At 45.9% G+C, this 18,765-nt stretch overlaps 2 protein-coding genes across 4 annotated transcripts in view; one reads left to right on the forward strand and one right to left on the reverse strand.

Moving 5' to 3' along the window:
* Positions 1-2,662, reverse strand: part of LOC309672334 (alpha-aspartyl dipeptidase-like) — a 29,399-nt gene extending 26,737 nt beyond the window's left edge. For all 3 annotated transcript variants that reach the window (XM_082483820.1, XM_082483819.1, XM_082483821.1), the window contains exons 1-4: positions 2,535-2,662; positions 2,363-2,451; positions 1,058-1,132; positions 401-480 (exon numbers count right to left, since the gene is read on the reverse strand). In XM_082483820.1, the coding sequence (XP_082339946.1) occupies positions 401-480; positions 1,058-1,132; positions 2,363-2,451; positions 2,535-2,635 (345 nt within the window). In that variant the 5' untranslated portion in view covers positions 2,636-2,662. The remainder of the gene's footprint in view (positions 1-400; positions 481-1,057; positions 1,133-2,362; positions 2,452-2,534) is intronic.
* A 49-nt stretch (positions 2,663-2,711) lies between these two features.
* On the forward strand, positions 2,712-18,505 carry CYP20A1 (cytochrome P450 family 20 subfamily A member 1). The gene is made up of 13 exons (XM_082484610.1): positions 2,712-2,817; positions 3,463-3,512; positions 3,600-3,766; positions 8,836-8,981; positions 9,657-9,824; positions 10,524-10,602; positions 12,258-12,373; positions 12,789-12,843; positions 14,210-14,330; positions 15,219-15,330; positions 15,966-16,030; positions 17,893-17,982; positions 18,152-18,505. Exons 1-13 carry the CDS (start codon positions 2,746-2,748, stop codon positions 18,300-18,302), a joined length of 1,392 nt encoding a protein of 463 aa, XP_082340736.1. The 5' UTR covers positions 2,712-2,745; the 3' UTR covers positions 18,303-18,505.
* The last annotated feature ends 260 nt before the right edge of the window (positions 18,506-18,765 follow it).

Genomic DNA, 18,765 nt, shown 5'->3' on the forward strand with positions numbered 1-18,765 from the left:
ACGCATCTGTATCTATTAGCGAGATACAAAGTGGACATCTCAAGATGAAAAACAGCGTTTCCAGACGTAGATTAAATGCTGCACTGCTCTTCATTGATATTTTAAGTTGAGGCGCTTACTTATAAGGTACTACGCAGCATTGTACATCCCAAGGTCTTGCAGTCCCACATCTGGGAAACTGCCCTAGAAAGACAGATCTCCGACCTTAGTCTTTTCAGGCTTCAGTGACTAATGACAGCCTAATTTGGCCACAAATTTCAGTTCACCAGGTTGCATGAGATGGCTCAATATTTGAAATATATTAAAACCAAAGATGTAAAATCAACTTGGATTTGTCTGAACAAAAGATTATGCGTGACATTCTGCCATTCAGACTTGGCCTAAGTCCTTTAGTTTTTACCTCAAGAACTCTTTTCCTGATCTCCTGTATCAGGCAGTTGTCATAGAGAGCTTTCAGGAGACGGAATGTGTTCCCACCTCCTGCAGAAAAAGAGTCCAGCTTATTTAACATGCTTTCAACATCAGTTACAATTGAAGCCTTTACAAACTTAGCAGGCTTAATGTTTTCTATGCTGTATTCAGGGTAGTATCCCATTTTGAACAACAGAAAAACAGAAGCTTCAAAAGAATGGTCATTGGGCAGGCCACAGGCTTATGCCTAGAGTCCTTCATGTAACACTGAAGCTGGCTGTTTGACAGCAGACGCTATTCTAATACCCAGAGGCATGGCATTAGGACTACGCTCAGTTTGAGCACAGTAGCCCCGAATCTTCTTAGACTTGATAGAGCGATGATACAGCTGAGACGATCATGTTTTTAATGCTGAAGTCCTGTTCAAATTAATAATTTGAAACTTCATGGAGATGAAGTTCCATTAATGAATCTCCCCTACTTTCCTCCCCACCACTAAATTTAGGGTCTTACTGTTCCCAATTAAAGTACTGTTTTCTGTACTTTCTAATAATTTTTCATTGTTGTCTCTATAGTGCCAGCTCTGAGCAGGACTAATCCAGTGCCCTATATAAACCCTTATCAGGGAGCATGAAGTAAAACTTACCGATAAATATTGCTTCAGATTTCCTTACAGCTTCCACTGGATCACAAGATTCATGAATGCTGTCCAGCCCATAACCTTAAATGAAAAATTATTTACCTTTGCCACTGCAGTTTGGTGGAAGAATGTGGCATGTTCAATCCCACCCTGCCCCCCCAGCCCTGAGCCACGTCTCACCAGACAACCAGGGAAATTTCAGAGAACTCCACAACATAGAGTGTACATCCTACATTTATGCAGGGCTTCTGCATTCAGCTTTACCAAAGGAAATGTTTGCTTTATGGGTATATGTGCTTAGTGTCTAAGAGTGGAGCATTTCACTCAGCAGGTGCAGGCTGAGGCACAGAGCCCTGCTGAGCATTACTGGCTAACTAGAAAATAAGAGAAGGAAAAAGCTGTCAGTCTTCAGCTTGGCTGTGAGTCTGAATAGGATGTGCCATCACTGGTCTAGCATTACTAGTGCAAATACCTGATCTGAGTTTGTTGGGTTTTTTTTTGTAATAGTTAAAACGTATGGCTTTGACAGATTTGCCCTGCTGGGGTTCCCTGAGTACAGGAAGTGCCAGGAGAGACAGAAGAACATGGACATTTGATAGCAGCACTCTTTCTGCAAGACAAGGAGCAAAGTGTGCTGCCCAGGGAAGTGAGTACTGATTATTACTACAGTAACAGGTCCAAAGTTACCCTGAACGGTAATAGATACTAGGTGGAGGTGTTGCTGTAGGCTGCTCTGGAAAGATCTTTGCTTGAAGCAAAGCTCAGTTGCTGCTCATCATGGAAATGTCTGGCTAGTTGAAGTGCATTATAGTAATGGTGTTCACTTAACACCAGTAGTTGCACAGCTTCAGCAGAGGTTTAAGATGTATGGGAAAAAACGTCCCCCCGTGTGATTAAGGAGGATAAAAATGCCACTTAGTATTCAGGAACAAAAACATCCTCCCTGAAGTGGTTAGAAGTGTTTGCAACGAGATTTCTTCCGGAGGCCTCTCAAAGCATCTCCTTCTCGGCTGAAGTTGGCAAACACGGCCCTGCTGTTCCCCGCTGCTCCCCGCGCCTTCACAGCGCGCACCACCAGAGCTCGCCCAGCCCCCCTGCGCGGCACCGCCCCCCTCCGGATCCCCCAAAACCAGACAGCTGCAGAGCCGATTTCCCAGAGGCGGTCGCTGCCTTATCCCCTTCTTACACCAGCGGTCCGCGAGCGCCCGCCCGGCTGCTGGCCCGCCCGCCCGGTTGCTAGCCCACGCCAAAAGGCGACGGTCCCACAGCGGCTGCCGCAGGGACTCGGCGCCCGGGGCGGGCCAGCCTTACCCAAGCTTTCGAACTTCTCTCTGGCGGTCCGGGCGTAGGCATCTCGGTCGTGCAGGGCGTAGGGAACGAACAGCACCCGCTTCACTTTCCTGGGAGAAGAGAAGGGAGAGAACGCTTGGAGGCGGGGGAGGGCGCGGGGCCGGCCTCCCGCAGCCCCTGGCGCGGCGCTTACTCCCCGAGGAAGCTCTTGATGTGCTGCTGGCAGTGGCCCAGGTAGCCCCCTCCGTGCAGGGTGGAGTTGGAGACCAGTAGCAGCCGCCGCGGACTCCCCATACCGCCCCGTGACCGGGCCCGGCTCGGCCCGGCCCGCCCCTTCCTGCCCCGCCGGCGGCCCGCGGGGTGGGGCCCAGCCGCCGCTCCCGCTGCCCCGGCCCGGCCCGGCCATGCTGGACTTCGCCATCTTTGCCGTCACTTTCCTCCTCATCCTGGTGGGCGCTGTGCTCTACCTCTATCCGGTAATGCCGGCGGGGGCAGGGGTGGGCGCACGGCACGGCACGGCCCGTGCTGGGCCCCGGAGCAGGCGGGAAGGGAGCGAGCGGCCGCGGTGCCGAGCCGCCACCGCGCCCCGGGCGGCCCCGGCCCCTTCCCGCGATCCCTGGGCTTGGGCGGGGTGTCCCCAGGCGGGAGCCCCCGGGGCCCGGGTCCTGCCGGGGAGGTGGCTGTCGCCCGGAGGGCGGCCCCGCCCGCCCGCTGTGGCACACACCCCGCAGGTTTTAGGTGCCCCGGTGGGACCCCTCTGAGGAAGGAGGGCTTCATCTGCGCACCTTGCAGTTTTGCATGTGTGCAGATCGCCGGGGCAAAAATCTGCGTGTAAGGTCGATATTGCAAACCTGATCCATTAAGTCTTTATGTGGAGATCTTTCATGTAACCAGGCGAACAGTCCTGGTTTGGCTAGTGGGACCAGGCACACACGGTTGATTGGCTTCATAAGCCTTAGCAGGTTTGAGGCCTGAAGATGGGGCTTATCCAGCCTTTGTTTAACGTTTGTAAATAGTGCAGCGGTGTTGATGTGGAAAATCCAGCTCTCCTGTTGGAAAGCAGTGGGACTTGTATAAAACCTAAGCTCACGGAGGTTGATGCATTTCTTTTTACTCTCCAGGCATCTAGGCAAGCATCAGGTATCCCTGGGCTGGCTCCAACTGATGAAAAGTAAGTGGTTTCCATCTTCACACCAGTCAAGTTCAGCCTTGCCAGTGGATGCTGTTCATGACCAAATATCCTCATTGTGTTCCTCAGGGATGGCAACCTGCCAGATATCATTGCCAGCAACAGTCTGCATGAGTTCCTGGTGAACCTTCATGAGAAATATGGCCCACTGGTCTCTTTCTGGTTTGGAAGGCGTCTTGTTGTCAGCTTTGGCTCAATCAATCTCCTGAAACAGCATATTAACCCCAACCGATTATGTGAGTGTCCTTTGCTTTGTCTTTGAGTCCGTATGTTCCTTCTGGCCTTGCTGGGCACCCTATGTCAAAGGAAACTGGAGTTTCATTCTAAGTAGAAAGAAAATGAGAATTAGTTTGCAGCTGATATGGTGGTTCAGGTATCTCTTTTGTCCTGCGTATTGGACTTGAATATCAGTGACCAAGAGTTGCTGCTGTCCAGTGACCATCAAGAAATTAGTATGCTTGTGTCTTTTACCATGTCTCTACAGGCAAATGTTTATGGAAAGCATCATGCTTGTTAGTCATTTGAAACAGTAAGTCGAAGATCCTGTAACAACTTGATACTGATTTTAAAAGCAGCTTGAAATATAATTTAGGAGGGGGAAATATGCTAAATTAAGTCTGGAAAGAACTGTACTAGTTTGTAATAGCTCCTGTGTGTGGTTCGGTGTGGAGGTTTTAAAGTATTATTTAAAGAAGTTATTTAACTTTTGTTTTTCTTTGGCATGTAGAATTTTGTGCTGAAAATCTCTAGTGACCTTCCAGACTTGGAAGCAGTCAGTGATGCTGGTAGCTGAGTTGACCCTCTTAGCCCTGGGAGAATATTTTGATTTATGGTGTAAGTCTCTTAGGTGGGTGTTTTGCTTTCTAAGGTGATCACAGACAATAAGTTAACTCAGTTGATGTTTAGGTTTAACCTCTTGTTTTTCCAGTTTTTATCTTTTATGGTTGAATGAGGTGCTGGTTTTACGCCTCTGACCTGATACTATAGGGTATCTTTAGGCACAGGCAGATATCTCATTATCACTTCATGCTGGGGTCATGATGGGTAAGCTTCTTGTACAGTTGCATGACAGACTCAAAAAATATTGGTGATGATCTGGGAAAGGAGTGGGAGTTAACAAAGATCAGCAAGACACAGTCGATAGCAATGGCACTCCAGAAGGTGGAAACCCACCCTGAAAGATCTGAATGCACTCAAGTGTGTTTGGGGGAAATTGAGCAGACAGTTACTTTCTCAAAGCTCAGGGAAGTGGTGACAGGACCCTGAGCAGGCAAGTTCTCAGAAATGTACTGAATTTTGGAGTACCCAAATACTGGAGAAAAACAAATACAGTGTGTGGACTTCAGGGCAGGAAACGTGACCCAGGCAGTCACAGCCTAGTCTGGTGTCCTGCTATGCCACAGGCTAAATGTATTTTTTAAGCATGGAGTTAAATAGGAAATGCATGCCATACTTTGATAATACACTTCTAGACAAGGAAAGTGATAGAACTGTGCTTCTGTCAGGGTTTCAGTTCAGCATTTGCTTGAACACTGCTTGGGTCACCACAGAAGCTGGAGGTAATGGGATATGGTAAGTGAAAGAGGGAGTGAGGCTGGATTGTTTTGGGAAAGAGAGATGCTGGGCTGGGGAGGTGCGGTACTCCCACGTACGTTAGCAGCCTGCCCTGATGGCGTCACGCTGCGACCCCTTGTCAACACAGTGAAGCAGAGTGTTGGAGCAAGGATATGGGTACCCCTGAGGGTGGGGTAGCAGAAACAGGAAGGGGAGGAGCGAGAGCAGGCTGTATTAATTGCCTGCAGGATGACATGGCCATAGAAAAAAAGAAAAGGGTGCATTGAGTCATGTATTTTCTGTGGAGAGAGGAAAGCATCTAGGCTATTGCACACGATGAACGTGAGCCAGACCTGGCATCCTATGTACACCTCTGACCTCAGGCATGATTTTGAATAAAGCAAGCGTAAAGAAAGGCTGCCAGTGCTCTCAGAGGAACGGGGAGCCTGTTGTGCAGGAGAAGCCCGGGAAAGTGTCTTCAGCCCAGCAGAAGGAAGAGCTTATGGGGGAATCCTCGTACAGGCAGCAGCAACAGGCTTAAGGAGGGTTCTCATGATCTGTACTGAGCTCAGACCTGAAAAGACAGCGATGGTAGTTGTAGTGGTGCTTTCCTTTTAGCACTAATACTTGTTAGAAGTGCTCTAATTTTATTAGAGGTGAGGAATCTTATTGATTGTTTTTCCTGGAGCTTTGAGGTATAAATAACACATAGTAGCTGAGTGGCTGCAGCAAAACAGTTCCTTTACCATTTCCTGGTGTGTGGGATTAAGTGTTGTGGTAGCTCTCAGGTACCAACTGGCTCTGGGCAGCTCGCAGTTTTGCTGGAGACCCGGCCTTGCCTGTGTCTTTTCTGTGCCCACAGTGCTGTGGGGCAGGAAACAGCCCACTGTGGACTGGGTTATATCCAATTCCTGACTTTGGTCCCACCTGAAAACTCTTGCCATGTGACTCCTCCTCAGCCTGCTGTGGTACCTGAGGCCAGAGCTGCTCTTCATAGATGCCTGCTTGTCAGTTTCCAAGTTTGAGGTGCAGGGTTTGGCTCCAAGTAGTGTAGAAAGGTTGATCTCATGAGTGTGTCACAGATACGGCCAAACTTCTTGGACAGAGGAAGAGAGGGAGAGGTGCTCATAGTGCGTGTCTCATGAGAGCCTTGGAGTTGGACTAATTGCATCCATAGTTATTGACAGGCTCTCAACGCCAGGAGACTGCTTTTCCTCATGCATAAAGCAGTATTTGAAGTTGGTATGTTTTCATGGCCTCTTAAAGCTTGGTTGAGATTAATTTGCAAGGAGAATTCAAAGGAAGTAAAACTTTGCTGCTGATACTGGTGATTCCCATGAGAGGCTCTGGGGAAGCAGTCCAGGCCTGCGAAGGGTGTGGATGTGAAGAGGGTGGACTAGTTCAGGATTGCCAGGAGCAGTGGGTTCAGAGACCCACTTGGAAAACTCCCATGAGTTGATGGTGCCTTTTGGGTTGGTAGAATGAACCTGAAGCACATTGAATGCTCAAGATGGAGCTATGGATCCTGTCCTGTTTCAGCATGACAGCTTCACTGCTGTTTTCTTTGCATTTGTACTATGCAGCTTCAGAGGTCCTTTCCATCTCTGATGTTCAGTTCTACTTGGCATCTGTCTCGACTATCCAGAGTTAGAGATTTTCTCCACGTTTACTTGCAGTAGTGTCCAGGAGAGCATTCTGAGGTTCTTGGAATGAGGGAGAAAATTTCCTTGAAAGTGGAAGGAACAGTCAAAATTTGTGTATGCTTCACTAAGAGGACTGAAAATGTAACTCTAGAGACATTTTCAAGACAAGAACAAAGGAAGAAATCCGTGGAAGTGCTGGCAAGACAGAGCTCTGTCTCCACAAGGCGGTTTGTACCTTGTGGAGTCACTAGCCTCCTGTAGCTGCGGAGAAATAGCTGTTTCCCAAATATGGTGAGGCAGGGCCAGCCTTCAGCAAAGGGCAGCCTGGGCTCTGCATTCCTGAGATCACAACAGTGAGTGTATCAGTGGCACAGGACTGCCTGGTTGCACTAGAGACAGGGGAGAAAAAAATGGACCCTGTGGCTCATCCAGGAGTTTTCATTCATATGCACCAGGAGAACTTTGCAGTTTCTGCAGATGATGGTGCTAAGCATCTTCTGGCCTTTCCAAATGGCTCTGCTTGCCAGATTTGCTGTGTGGGCTTTACCACCAGCCATGTGTCTTTCTGGCTACCCCAGTACTGTGCCTAGCTCTGCCAGGGCCAGTCAGCAGGGAATCGTGGCATGAATAGCAGCAGCCACTCCATGGCAAAGTACCTCGGAGGAGGAATTGGCAGCAGCAGCTAGAGTCACATAACAGCCTACTCCACGTGGAGAGCCGCAGGTACCATCTGCTGTGCCAAAAGACACATGCATATACTACTTGTCATTCAAAGTGGGAAAGAGGGTGAGATGCCGAGCTTAAAAACATTGGAAGGGAAATGATGTGAGGGAAAAGCAGTTAGAAAAGTTTACCATATTCATGCCTCTGGCCTCATTAGCTGCTTTTGTGTCATTAGTTAGTAAGTCCTCTGCAGGTGGGAATTGCCTCTTCTTGTATGTTTGTCCAGTGGCGTAACAGGGCCCTGATCTCTGCTGGGAATCCTAGATACATCCACAGTTGGCAAGAGTCTTAGGTGTCTAGGCCAGCCTTGATGTTTTCTGATGCCTCAGAGGTTTCACTCCATCTGGGACAAATAACAGACTGCGATTAACAGTGAAAATATCCCTCTTGAAAAACCCCTGACTGCTGCTTCTAAATAGTTCCTTAAAGATTCTGCCAGTTCTGTGAGACCCACAGAAAAGCTTACAGAAATGGAAAAGCATATGCCATCTTTTATTGCACAGTTTTGCATTGGTACCTAATATACTTTAGCAAATTTATTAAGTAGAAGCCCCTGGTGCTGAAATTCAGAGTTAAAAATCTAACTGAAGTAAGCCATGGATATGGAAAATGGAGGATATGTGTTTTTGTCTAGGTTGTACACTGTTGCAAATGTCTGTGCAGAAGGAAGATGGAAAGTAAGGTGATTAGAACTAGAAAGCGTTCTGCAGCTTAGTGGGGTACTGTTTTCTGTAAGAGCTGCTCTGCTGGAGGCAGTCCTGACTGAGAGAGGTAGGTGTTAGTTTGGGAAGAGCTCATCAGCAGGGAACTCGGTGCCTGCAAGAGAAATCACACAGGAGCAGTAGGGTGTCAAATGAGGTTTGCTGGGGCTGGAAAGCAAGGTAAGGAGTGCAGAGAGCAACCTCTGGCTAAGTATCTCATGAGCTCCTATGTCTTGAGTGCATAGCCATGGTCAGGGCAGGAGGGTGCACCAGATGTCAAGGGGGAATGTGCTAGAGGGGCTGCAGATCAAGCTGGAGGAGAAGGGGAAGGAGCTCACTGTTCTCATCAAGTCAGTGGCACAACCAGCTGGGAACTGGCAAGCTGGGAACAAGCTTCCAAGGCGTTATTACTAAAGAGTTAATTGGTAGAGCCAGCAGGCAGCCTTTACAGGGGGAGCTGATCACAGGCTGGTACTCTGGAACAGAGACGAGACCTTATGAGGTCCCAGCCCACACTGAGTGAGAGAAGCTTGACACCCCAAAGAGACTGTTTCTGGGGGAAGGAGCCATGCCTTGCTCACTGCCCAGAAGTAGCAGCGCCTGATTAGAGATTGCTGTTTTCATCATCCCTGTGTGGTGTGACTAGCCTGACTTTTGACTGGTGTTTCCTTTATTTGCTTTCAGTGGATCCCTTTGAGACAATGCTGAAATCCCTCTTGAGGTACCAGTCCAGCCTGAATGGGGATACAGGAGAGAGCCACATGAGGAGAAAGCTGTATGAAAATGGTGTCACCAAGTCCTTGCAAAGTAACTTTGCTCTCATCCAGAAGGTGCGTAACTGCCTTCGTACAGCACAGAAGCACTGTGTGGCTCACAGGGGAAAGCTTAGTGAGAATGATCACTAGGATAAAGGAGCTGCATTCAAACTAGTGCTGGAACTGTAGGCATCTGAGACAGCGAACAGCCTCTGCCTGTTGAAGCATGGTGTGAATATTTGGTTTCTCTTAGCTCCAGTGGGTTGGGGGGAAGGGCTGAGCTTGGTGACTTTTTATGCCAAGATACCAGATGCAGTTAAAGGTACTGGAGCATCTGGATTCTAGATTTATTTGCCAGGACAGGAGGGAGGAGCAAGGAATCAGCTATTGGGACCACAAATAGGTGAGAAATTGTTCTGTTGACTCAGTACAGCAGACAGAATATGATCTGTTTTCCCAGTCTGGAGCTACTAGTATTAAAGGTTTTAAGGTTTATTTTGTGACAGAGGGAACAAGAGGGGAGGACAGGGCTGCCATGTTGGGGGAAAACCTTGGGAAGAGGCAGAATATTTGAGGCTAAAATGTTACTGTTTAAGTAACAATGGAAAGAAACCCTGGAAAGAGTGTAGCTTCATGCCATAGCCATAAAGGTGTGGTCTGACTTAGGAACTGGGTGGGAATGTCTCCAGGGTATGTTTGATAAATAGGCTGCTGCTATTACTGCCAACTAATGGTTCCTTTCCTCTCAAGCTGTCAGAAGAGTTACTAGCGAAATGGCTCTCCCTCCCTGAGGCACAACATGTGCCACTCTGCCAGCACATGCTGGGCTTTGCCATGAAGTCTGTCACACAGACAGCTATGGGTAGCAGCTTTGAAGACGACCGGGAAGTCATTCGATTCCGCAGGCACCATGATGCAGTAAGTGTCACAAAGAGCCAGGAAATTTCCTATTATATTTTTCCATGCCAACAGCACACAGCTTGTGTCTGTGTACACTTTAGTACAAGCTACTACTGAGACTTTAACATTAAGCTAACATTAAGCTTAAGAGCTTGAGGGCTCTGCCTCAATTGTCCCACGCTGAAACTATCAGAAAGATCCTACTGCTGATCCTGTTGCCATTAATCTAAGGTGTTTCTAAAGGGTCTGTGGGGATCAGAAACCCAGATCCAATGGCATTTGAGAGGTGTTTGGTATCTAAGTCAGTTAAACTCTACTGGGAATGCCAGTGGAACTTCTCCTTTTCAAAGATCTTCTGAAGGCTCGGTGACATTGCGGAGAAAGGAAAATCTGAGGAGGTCCCAAGCTGTGTTCACATCTGAGGATTTTAAATCTACTGTTGACAGGGTGGGAAAGAAACAGTTCCATCTCCCATTCAAGATTCCCATGTCTTTTCCGCTACAGTTGTAATTACAGTTGTTTCATTTCAATTCAGTTATCATAGATGTAATATCTGGAATGGAACATGGTGTCCTAAAGAGGAGACCAGTTCTGTATTCACAGGAAGTCTTCATTTTATTTGGTGTTTTAATTTTCCTGAATAGGGAAGAATTGAAGAGTCCCAACAGTCTCAGCCTGTGGTGAGTGATGGTGCTCTTCTCTCTGTACTTCTTTCAGATCTGGTCGGAGATTGGGAAGGGTTTCTTGGATGGGTCCCTTGACAAAAACATGACTAGGAAGAAGCTCTATGAAGATGGTAGGTTTCTCCCAAAATCACAGTCTTCCTCCCACTCTGATTAATACTTAGAGTTAGCTAGCATATGGAAGCACTTAATTTGCCTAGCTGACTTGGCTTTTCTGCAGAGTTGATCATCACGCCATAAGCTACCAGATGTGTCCTCGTTACTCTTGCATAAGATCATTGTTTTGGAGTAGAGTGGCAAGCCTGCCATTGCACAAGAAATTTGTAGGACTAGAACCCTAGTTCCAGGTCTAGTTCTAGGGTCTGTCCAATCTGGAGGCTGATAGAGGATCCTGGGAAGTATCTTGTGCTTGCTCCCTTCCTGTTCTGTTCCCTAGTGTCCACTTTTGACCTCTCTTTGAGGCAGGCAACTGTGCTAGGTGGAGGCAGATGGTGCCACTTGGTTTGGCCTGTATGGTCATTCTTATGGTGCATCATTTGGTGAATGCATTGCCAGTCACTCACAGGCTAGAAGACACAAGTACAGAGGTGCTGCTTTGATAGGTACCTTCTATGTGGCAGCCTCTGATGTGCTATTACAATGTAACATGATTTACAGGTCTGTTATGGCAGTGCTTTTACTTCTCATGTATTTCACAATAAGTTATGTTATTTTTTGGTTGTCCTGTCTTTTTTGTTGTTAATAGTTAAAGCCTTCAGTGTTGATTGATAGATGTTAAACAAAAGTAGCTTGTGTCTAGAACTAAGGATTTGCTTGTAAATCCTCCAAACCCAGTATTTTCTTCTTTATGTTGCTGGTTCTGTGGGTTTCAGAACCTGAGGAGAACTATTGCCCCATTAAAATGGGCTTCTCCCATGGGCATTTGTTCAGGACTGTTCCCGAGTTGTAGTAGGATGATGCATTAGGGCGTAATTTCACAACCTCTGTCTGGATAGTGAGTGTTGCTGGCCTTCCTATGTGGAGAGGAGGGAGGAAGGGTAGTTCTAAGATGGAGGGGCTGAATTGGGCCTTGGTAAATCATGATTCAGATCCAACTTCTGCTCTGTGTTTCCTGGATAGTCTTGAGTAGGTCATTGAAATCAGACAGCCAATGGCATCTAGGTTCCTAGCTGCCCCCAGTTCCCACAACAGCCACCAGGAGTTAGGCACCCAAATATCTTCAGATGTGCAGACTCTTTGTGCCAAAATCCTCCCATGTTTTCCCCACCTGCCTCTCTCTGTCTATGCAGACTCTTTAGCACAGAGTCATCCTCTTGCACTGCGCTTATAGAACACCAAGCAAAAGGGACACTATCAGTGGCTGGAGGTGCTTTAACACTTCAGTCATTATAATTCTACAGGCCATGCAACTGGTGTTATCTGGCTCAAATGTTTTTTATGGGGGCTGATTAAACATGTTCTCTGATGTTTCAATGCTAACTGTTACTTGACTTCGCCTTACATGATTTCAGCTCGTAGAGTACATGTCTTGGTGATACCTGTAAGGGTGGCTTTTTATATGCAACCTGTCTTGTTTGGTTCTTACATTTTCAACTAAATAGGAGATACCACCTTCCAAATTGACAGTAACATGTAACAGAGGCTGCTTCTGTAAGTGAGCCCAGCAGGGACAGCTGGTCTGAAAATCTGCTTGGAGAGATGGGTTTGCTTCTCTGCAGCACTCAGAATGACCAGGTTTTAAAATAAACATTTCTTTTTGCTTCCAAAGCTCTGATGGAGATGGAATCCACCTTAAGGAAAGTTACAAAGGAGCGCCGAGGCAGATCATTCAACAGGCACGTCTTTATAGACAGCTTGCTGCAGGGGAACCTGAATGACCAGCAGGTCTGTGCAGCTGTTATGTCATTACACAGTAATGAACTTTTGCTATTACAAGCTCATTACATTGTAGCCTTTGATTAATTTTGATTAAGTTTTTGCATCTTAGGTCAGATTCCTTACTAAAGCAGGGTTTCTCGTTCTTTTTCCATTCCTGCAATGTTTAATTGCATTAGACTTTGGTAGCTTTCCTTGGCACTGCTTCGTTGCTATTTTTATAAACCAGAAGTATGTTAGTATTAAGTATGTCTCGTGCCATTCCAGTGGAAGTTCTGTAGAGAGTTCAGTCCATGTCTTCTAGATGTATTTCCTGCTCTCTGAACTAAAGGGATTTTATGCACTTGAATGGAGAATGTGCCACTTCTTTTTTATCTTTACAGTCTTATGAACTTCATTCTCTGAAGTAGATTTTATTTCCTAGATTATGGAAGATACAATGATTTTCTCCTTGGCAGGATGCATTATCACTGCTAACTGTAAGTACAGATTGTAGGTAACTTTCCATCCTTACACTCAGCTGTCTAAAACTGTGTGTGATGACATAAGACTTATTCTAGGCTAATAAAAAAATATATTCATCATTCTGTTTCTCCTGAGCTACAGATGTATAGAAGAAGCTAATTTTACAGCGGACTCTCGACACAGCCTCACAGTTAGTGAGTCGAAACTAAGCTGTGTTTGACAACCTTCCCAGTCTTTTGGTGAACCTTAGAATTTCTTCCGATTCCTTTCCGCTTGCACGTTAACCCCAGCCAACTGATTCTAAATTTGATGAAAAAGCACCAAAAGATGTAAGCCACAAGGATCATGTTGTAAAATGAGTTCTGGCACATGGGAAAGAAATTAGAACAAAGTGCTGGAATCTGACTGGCTGCTTTGAATTTCTGGAAGATAGGTGTGTTCTGTGTATGGAAGACTTTCAAAGGAGCTACTTTGAGATTTGTGTAAAGATTATGAAAAAAAGCCAAGTAAAAATACAAACTGGAGATGTGTAAAATCTCTTATGATAGGGGGATGAATAGCAGGCCCTGTATCTCAGCCAATGGGGTTGGAACTCCAAAGAAAACCTCCCAGGTGCATCTGAGTGTTAAAGAACGTGGAAATTAAATTCGGCAACTATAATAATACTCTCCCTAGAGAATATCCTCTCCAAGTACTCCAGGAAGACTGTCATTTTAAGGGGCTTGCCTGCTCAGGGATTCCAGATAGTTCTCACGAATAGATTGTTTAAAGTGGTAGAAACATTTCTTTGTAGCTTTAGGGAAACTGCATCCTGCATGCTTATTTCTTATGCAAGATTTCTTTTTCACTCTGCTATTGAAGATATCTCTTAAGTACCTCACAAAATAGATGTACAGGAGACAAGTGCTGGCCAACCTGCTGCAGAGAGCTGTATTGTTCTTGTTGCTCCCTGTCAGGAGCCCCAGACATTGGCTGTCTGAAGCGCTCACCTGAGATGTGCTGGGGAAACCCCCTAAATAAGGGAATTTTCTGATGATTTCATTTGTATGGTTGGTCTAATAACCCTGGTTCCCCAGGGTTTGCTGGGCTGTGTAATCCCTTTCCCAGAGTTGTGAGGCTGAATGGCTCAGTCTCCTGCACAGCTCCCTAAGCTCCTCATGGCATTGGAAATAGAATTTTAGCTTGCGGGTCTCTTGTTACACAGGAGTTCAGCCTATACTCCTGCTACTGAATACGGAATCAGTACAGCCTGCTGTGAACAGAGGTCACCCTTTTTTGAGTCAAAAAGTAATGTTGCAAATACAGGAAGTAAGAAAATTGAATGCAGTTTGTAAAAGATTGAATTTTCTGGGTCCAGTCTTATCTTGATTTCTTCTCCAGTGTGTACCTGGGCAGTCTATTTCCTAACAACCTCAGAAGATGTTCAGCAGAATCTCTACAAGGAGATGGACCATGTTCTAGGGAAGGGACCAATTACTCATGAGAAAATGGAGCAGCTCAGGTGGGTCCCATGGAAGGAACTACAGAAGAAGGTTATCTCATATGGTGGGCACGGGGGCTTCATGTGCTAGAGCCTGATGCCCAGCCCATTCTGGGCTAGGAGAAGGCATCCAAAAGCTACTCCCTTCTTTTTTCTGGAAGTGATCAAACCACAGGATGACTTGCAGCACAGAGAGAGTCTGCTCCAGACATGGGGATCGTGCTGCTCTCTTCAGGGTGTCTATAGGAAACCCTTTAGGTTCATCAGTAGAGGAGAGCACAGAATCAATGCCCTGGCTGCCAGGCCATAATTTGTTTGCTTACTGTCTTGCTTGGTTTCTGTCCTAGTTTTCCAAAAGTAGAGGTAATTAGTCATTTTAATGGTCGTATTCATGTTAGACATATGTAGAGAGAAAGCATGGAATAATCTTTTTTTCGAAGGGCCACAGAACTACGATGATGATTGGTCAATAGCGTGCCTTTATTTTTCGTGTGTCTGTTGGTGCAACTCGGTCCATTTTGTATTTGGACTAGTGTTAGAGCTTCAGTAAGGGAGTAGTGAGCATGTGGGTTTCTTGCTGCCTCTTGTATGGGTGAGAGGTTCAGAAAAAGGGCTGGTGTGTTTATGCTTTTTAGCAGAGTTAGTTTGTTTTAAAATCTGAAAAAAGTGTGGTGAAGAGAGATTTCGATAACCTTCCCTAAAAGCTGATAATAAGATTTAATGCTTCTTGCAAAGATGCTGGGACTCCTTGCCAGAAAAATATGAAGTGCCTCAGTGTGGCTTGAAACAGCTCCAGGAGCAGACTGTGACCCTAAATGCAGCAGGTGACTCAGCTCTCCTTGCTGCCACAAGGACGTGGACAAGTTTTTCTCTGGGAAGGTTAAACTAACCAAGTCTTACTGGTTGCAGATACTGCCGGCAAGTCCTGTGTGAGACAGTGCGAACAGCAAAGCTTACTCCCATTGCTGCACAGCTGCAGGAGCTGGAGGGCAGAGTCGACCAACACACTATCCCCAAAGAGGTAGGGCAGTACTGGGAGCATGAGGCCACTCTCCTTTCCTGGGGGGAAATTTGGTGTTTCCTCCTCTTCCCATGGAGGGGTGAGGCAGGAAGACTGTTTCTTCTCACACTGTTGAACCTGAGCAGCTGCTCTGTCATCTAAAAGTAGAGTGTAGCTCAATGTTTGCCCTGCAGTTCCTCTGTGGGAGAGGGTCTGAGAATTCATGTTCTCTTGCTGAGCAGGTTTGCTTCTGGTTCTGGGGATGAATCAACTTTTGAAGGGGCTTATGGGCTCAGTTGTGCATAAAAGAGCATGATTTCAGGCCTGGTCATACTACCCATATTTCCCACACAGAGTGGTACCTTCCATTGCAGAGAATAAAGTAGTCCATACATACATGCCAGCAAGAGAAGAGGAACGGGATCAGACCCTCTCTAACCACCAACAGTTGCAGCATGGGCCTTAGAAGTTAAAATTCTAAAATCTGGGCATGGATTATGGAAATCTGTAGATGAATATAGCATATTATCTTTTTAATCCACTTAATAAATATGAGTAGTCTATAGAATAATCATCATCCAGCAGGTCTGTCCAGAGGTGTCTTTAATTGTGCGTTTCCTTCTGCTCTGACATACATCTCCTAATTTTCTTTGCAGACACTTGTGCTTTATGCTCTTGGTGTGATGCTGCAGGATAGTTCATCATGGCCGTCACCATACAAGTACGTAGAATCAAGACTTTTATTGCAACTAATTTCTTTCCTTTTTTAATTAATATTCTTTAGATCTTATTTAGCCTGCTTGGCTGCAGGGCCTGCCTTAAGCAGATTTTGGAGATGAAAGAGAGTCTGTAAGAAAATCATTTATGAAGGTCTTGGTTTGTTTGTCTTCATGGGTGGTATTTTGGGGCGATTAGAGTCATGATCCTTCCATGCTCCAGTCTGCATGTGTGTATGTGTTAGAGTTTAGTAACAATTTTTTTTTTGTGCACACACACACAGGTGTGCACACACACACAGAGCTTCCCTGAGAAATGCTGGTAAATTATTTTTAAGGTTTTCTGTGAGAGAGAAACAGTTATTTGAATGGCTTTGGAATCACTGCTTGCCATCATGAAACAATGATGCAAGGGAGGGAATGTCAGTCTGAAGTTCTGTTTTTTCAGGGTGAAGGAAAATGCTACCTCATTACTTTTATCTGTGAAAATAAAACTGGATTTAGGCCAGTATTTTGGAGGTTAAAGAAAAAAATTGCTGTAGCTTTCTGTGGCCTCCAGGTGGCAAATATTAACATGTATCTGACTTACTTCACTTGGGCTTGGAAAAAAATGTGGGTCAGTTATTCTAGACAGAAAGAACAGGCAGTTGAGATTTAGGAGAAAGAATAGAGCTTTTAGAACAGCACTTGCCCTCTCCTGCAAGTGTAGCACTTACAAAAGGGTCAGGCACTGATGCACTGATCTACAAGCCTCTTGGCAGGGATTGCCCACTAGGATAGGACACGCACTGTGTTTAGGAAGGATTTGCTGAGGCCTCGTGGGAGGGACAGTGAGGATTGCTATGGACACAGTGTGTTTATTCTGAGGAGAAGGAGACTGAGGTGTAGCCTGAGGTGGATGTGTATTTCTGTGACGGAGATAGGAGATCAGCTCTTTGTGATCCTTTCACCTAGCTACTGGACAAAAACACTGTGCATGGCTGTTTGGCCTCCCTGTTTTTTTGCTAGGTAGCTGCATTTTCTTTCCTGTTACAACATCTGTGATTTGCCACTTCGGTTCAGGGGGAACGTAAGTTTGATGCTTCTTTTACTGAGGATCAGCACCCACATGCCTTTTCACCTTGGTAGAAGCAGAGCTTGGATGTTTAGGCAGGGAGCCAAAGGCTTGAAGTGTAAGCAGAAATATTTAGCAGAAAGTGAAAGAGAACTGCCGTCCATCCATCAAATTTCCTGTTGTTTTTTTTTTTAAAAAAAATATTTAAATTGAATGATATTTTATTAGTCTCCCTCTGGTTAGTTGATTATGGGAATCTTGTTTTAACTCATGCCAGTCCTGCATAATAGTTTTCTCACAGCCTCCACCACCCTAATGCTGGAAACCACTTTTCTCACTTGAATGAGTCACCAGCTTCCCTCCCCCAGCACATATACATAGACATACACACACCAGCTGCTTGAAGAAAAGGGTGAGGGGCAAGGAGAAAAGAGAAGTATTTTTGGAAGTGAGAGAGGAAGGCACATAGGGAGAGAGAGAGGGAGACAAATCAGATTGTGCATGCCCTGGAGGTGAATGTAGGGCAGGTAGCAGATTCAGCTCAGCTGTGTACTCAAGCTAAATACCCACTGCTGAGAGGTAACGCATATTAGTTCCAGCCCTGTGTCACACTAACTCAGTTTATCAGCATTTTGACCAAGCTGGGACACAGCTGACCAGCTGGGAACATAGATGGGGTGGATGCACGATTGCTTTTATATGTCTGTGTGGAATTACCCAGCATGATTTAGAGAGAGTGAATTAGTGAGACTCTGGCCACTGAAAGGACCCTATGCCTGCACAGAAAGCCTCAGTGTATTTTGTCTTTCATAGGTTTGACCCAGAGAGATTCAATGAGGAATCAGCCATGAAAAACCTCTCCTTGCTGGGTTTTTCAGGAAGTCAGGAGTGCCCGGAGTTGAGGTGAGTGTAGGGAAGGAGGTCTTTGTGTGTCTCAGTGGCAGACAAGAGAGAAGGTGCTTTCAGTCTCTTCCTGTTACTGCAGAGACAATCTGTCCAAGTTGGCAGTTGTCCGTTGGCAGATTTACATCACAGAAAGATTTTTATTCTTTTCTCCTGCCTCTTCCCTCAGGTTTGCCTATATGGTGGCTACAGTTCTGCTGAGTGTCCTGGTGAGGAAACTGTATCTCCACCCAGTGAAAGGACAAGTCATGGAGACCAAATACGAGCTGGTAACCTCACCAAAGGAGGAAGCCTGGATAACCGTGTCTAAGAGAAACTAAGAGCAAGCGAAGCAAGGGGCTAAAATTGCCGGCAGTGAGTTTCTGAGCAAGGGTCTTAGGGTGAATCACGCTGGCGCCACAGTGACTCAGCCAAGGAATTTTTTATCCAGATTTTGTTACCTTCCACGTTCTTAACCATATACCTCTCTTGGGTACTTTTTCTAACTCAACTAGTAGTCATATTAAAGTAGATTTAATCTTTATATGTTTTTTTACATTTGCTTTTGGATCTCTGGCCACACCTTTACAAAGGAAGCAATAAAACCTTGCAGTGGTATGTGTATGAACTGTTGGGTGCCAGCTAGTCGAAGACCAGACCTCTGGCTAATCGAGCCCCTTTCCAACAGCAGCCAGAACTGGATAAGAGTGCCTCTCTTATCCAGTGGAATGCTTCTTCATGGACCCTAGCTAAATAAGACCTTGGAGACACAAGGACAAAGCCTTTCTATATAGGGTATTTTTA

This window comes from Vanellus vanellus, assembly GCF_965231255.1.
Source record: "Vanellus vanellus genome assembly, chromosome: 5".
Classification (NCBI taxonomy): domain Eukaryota; kingdom Metazoa; phylum Chordata; class Aves; order Charadriiformes; family Charadriidae; genus Vanellus; species Vanellus vanellus.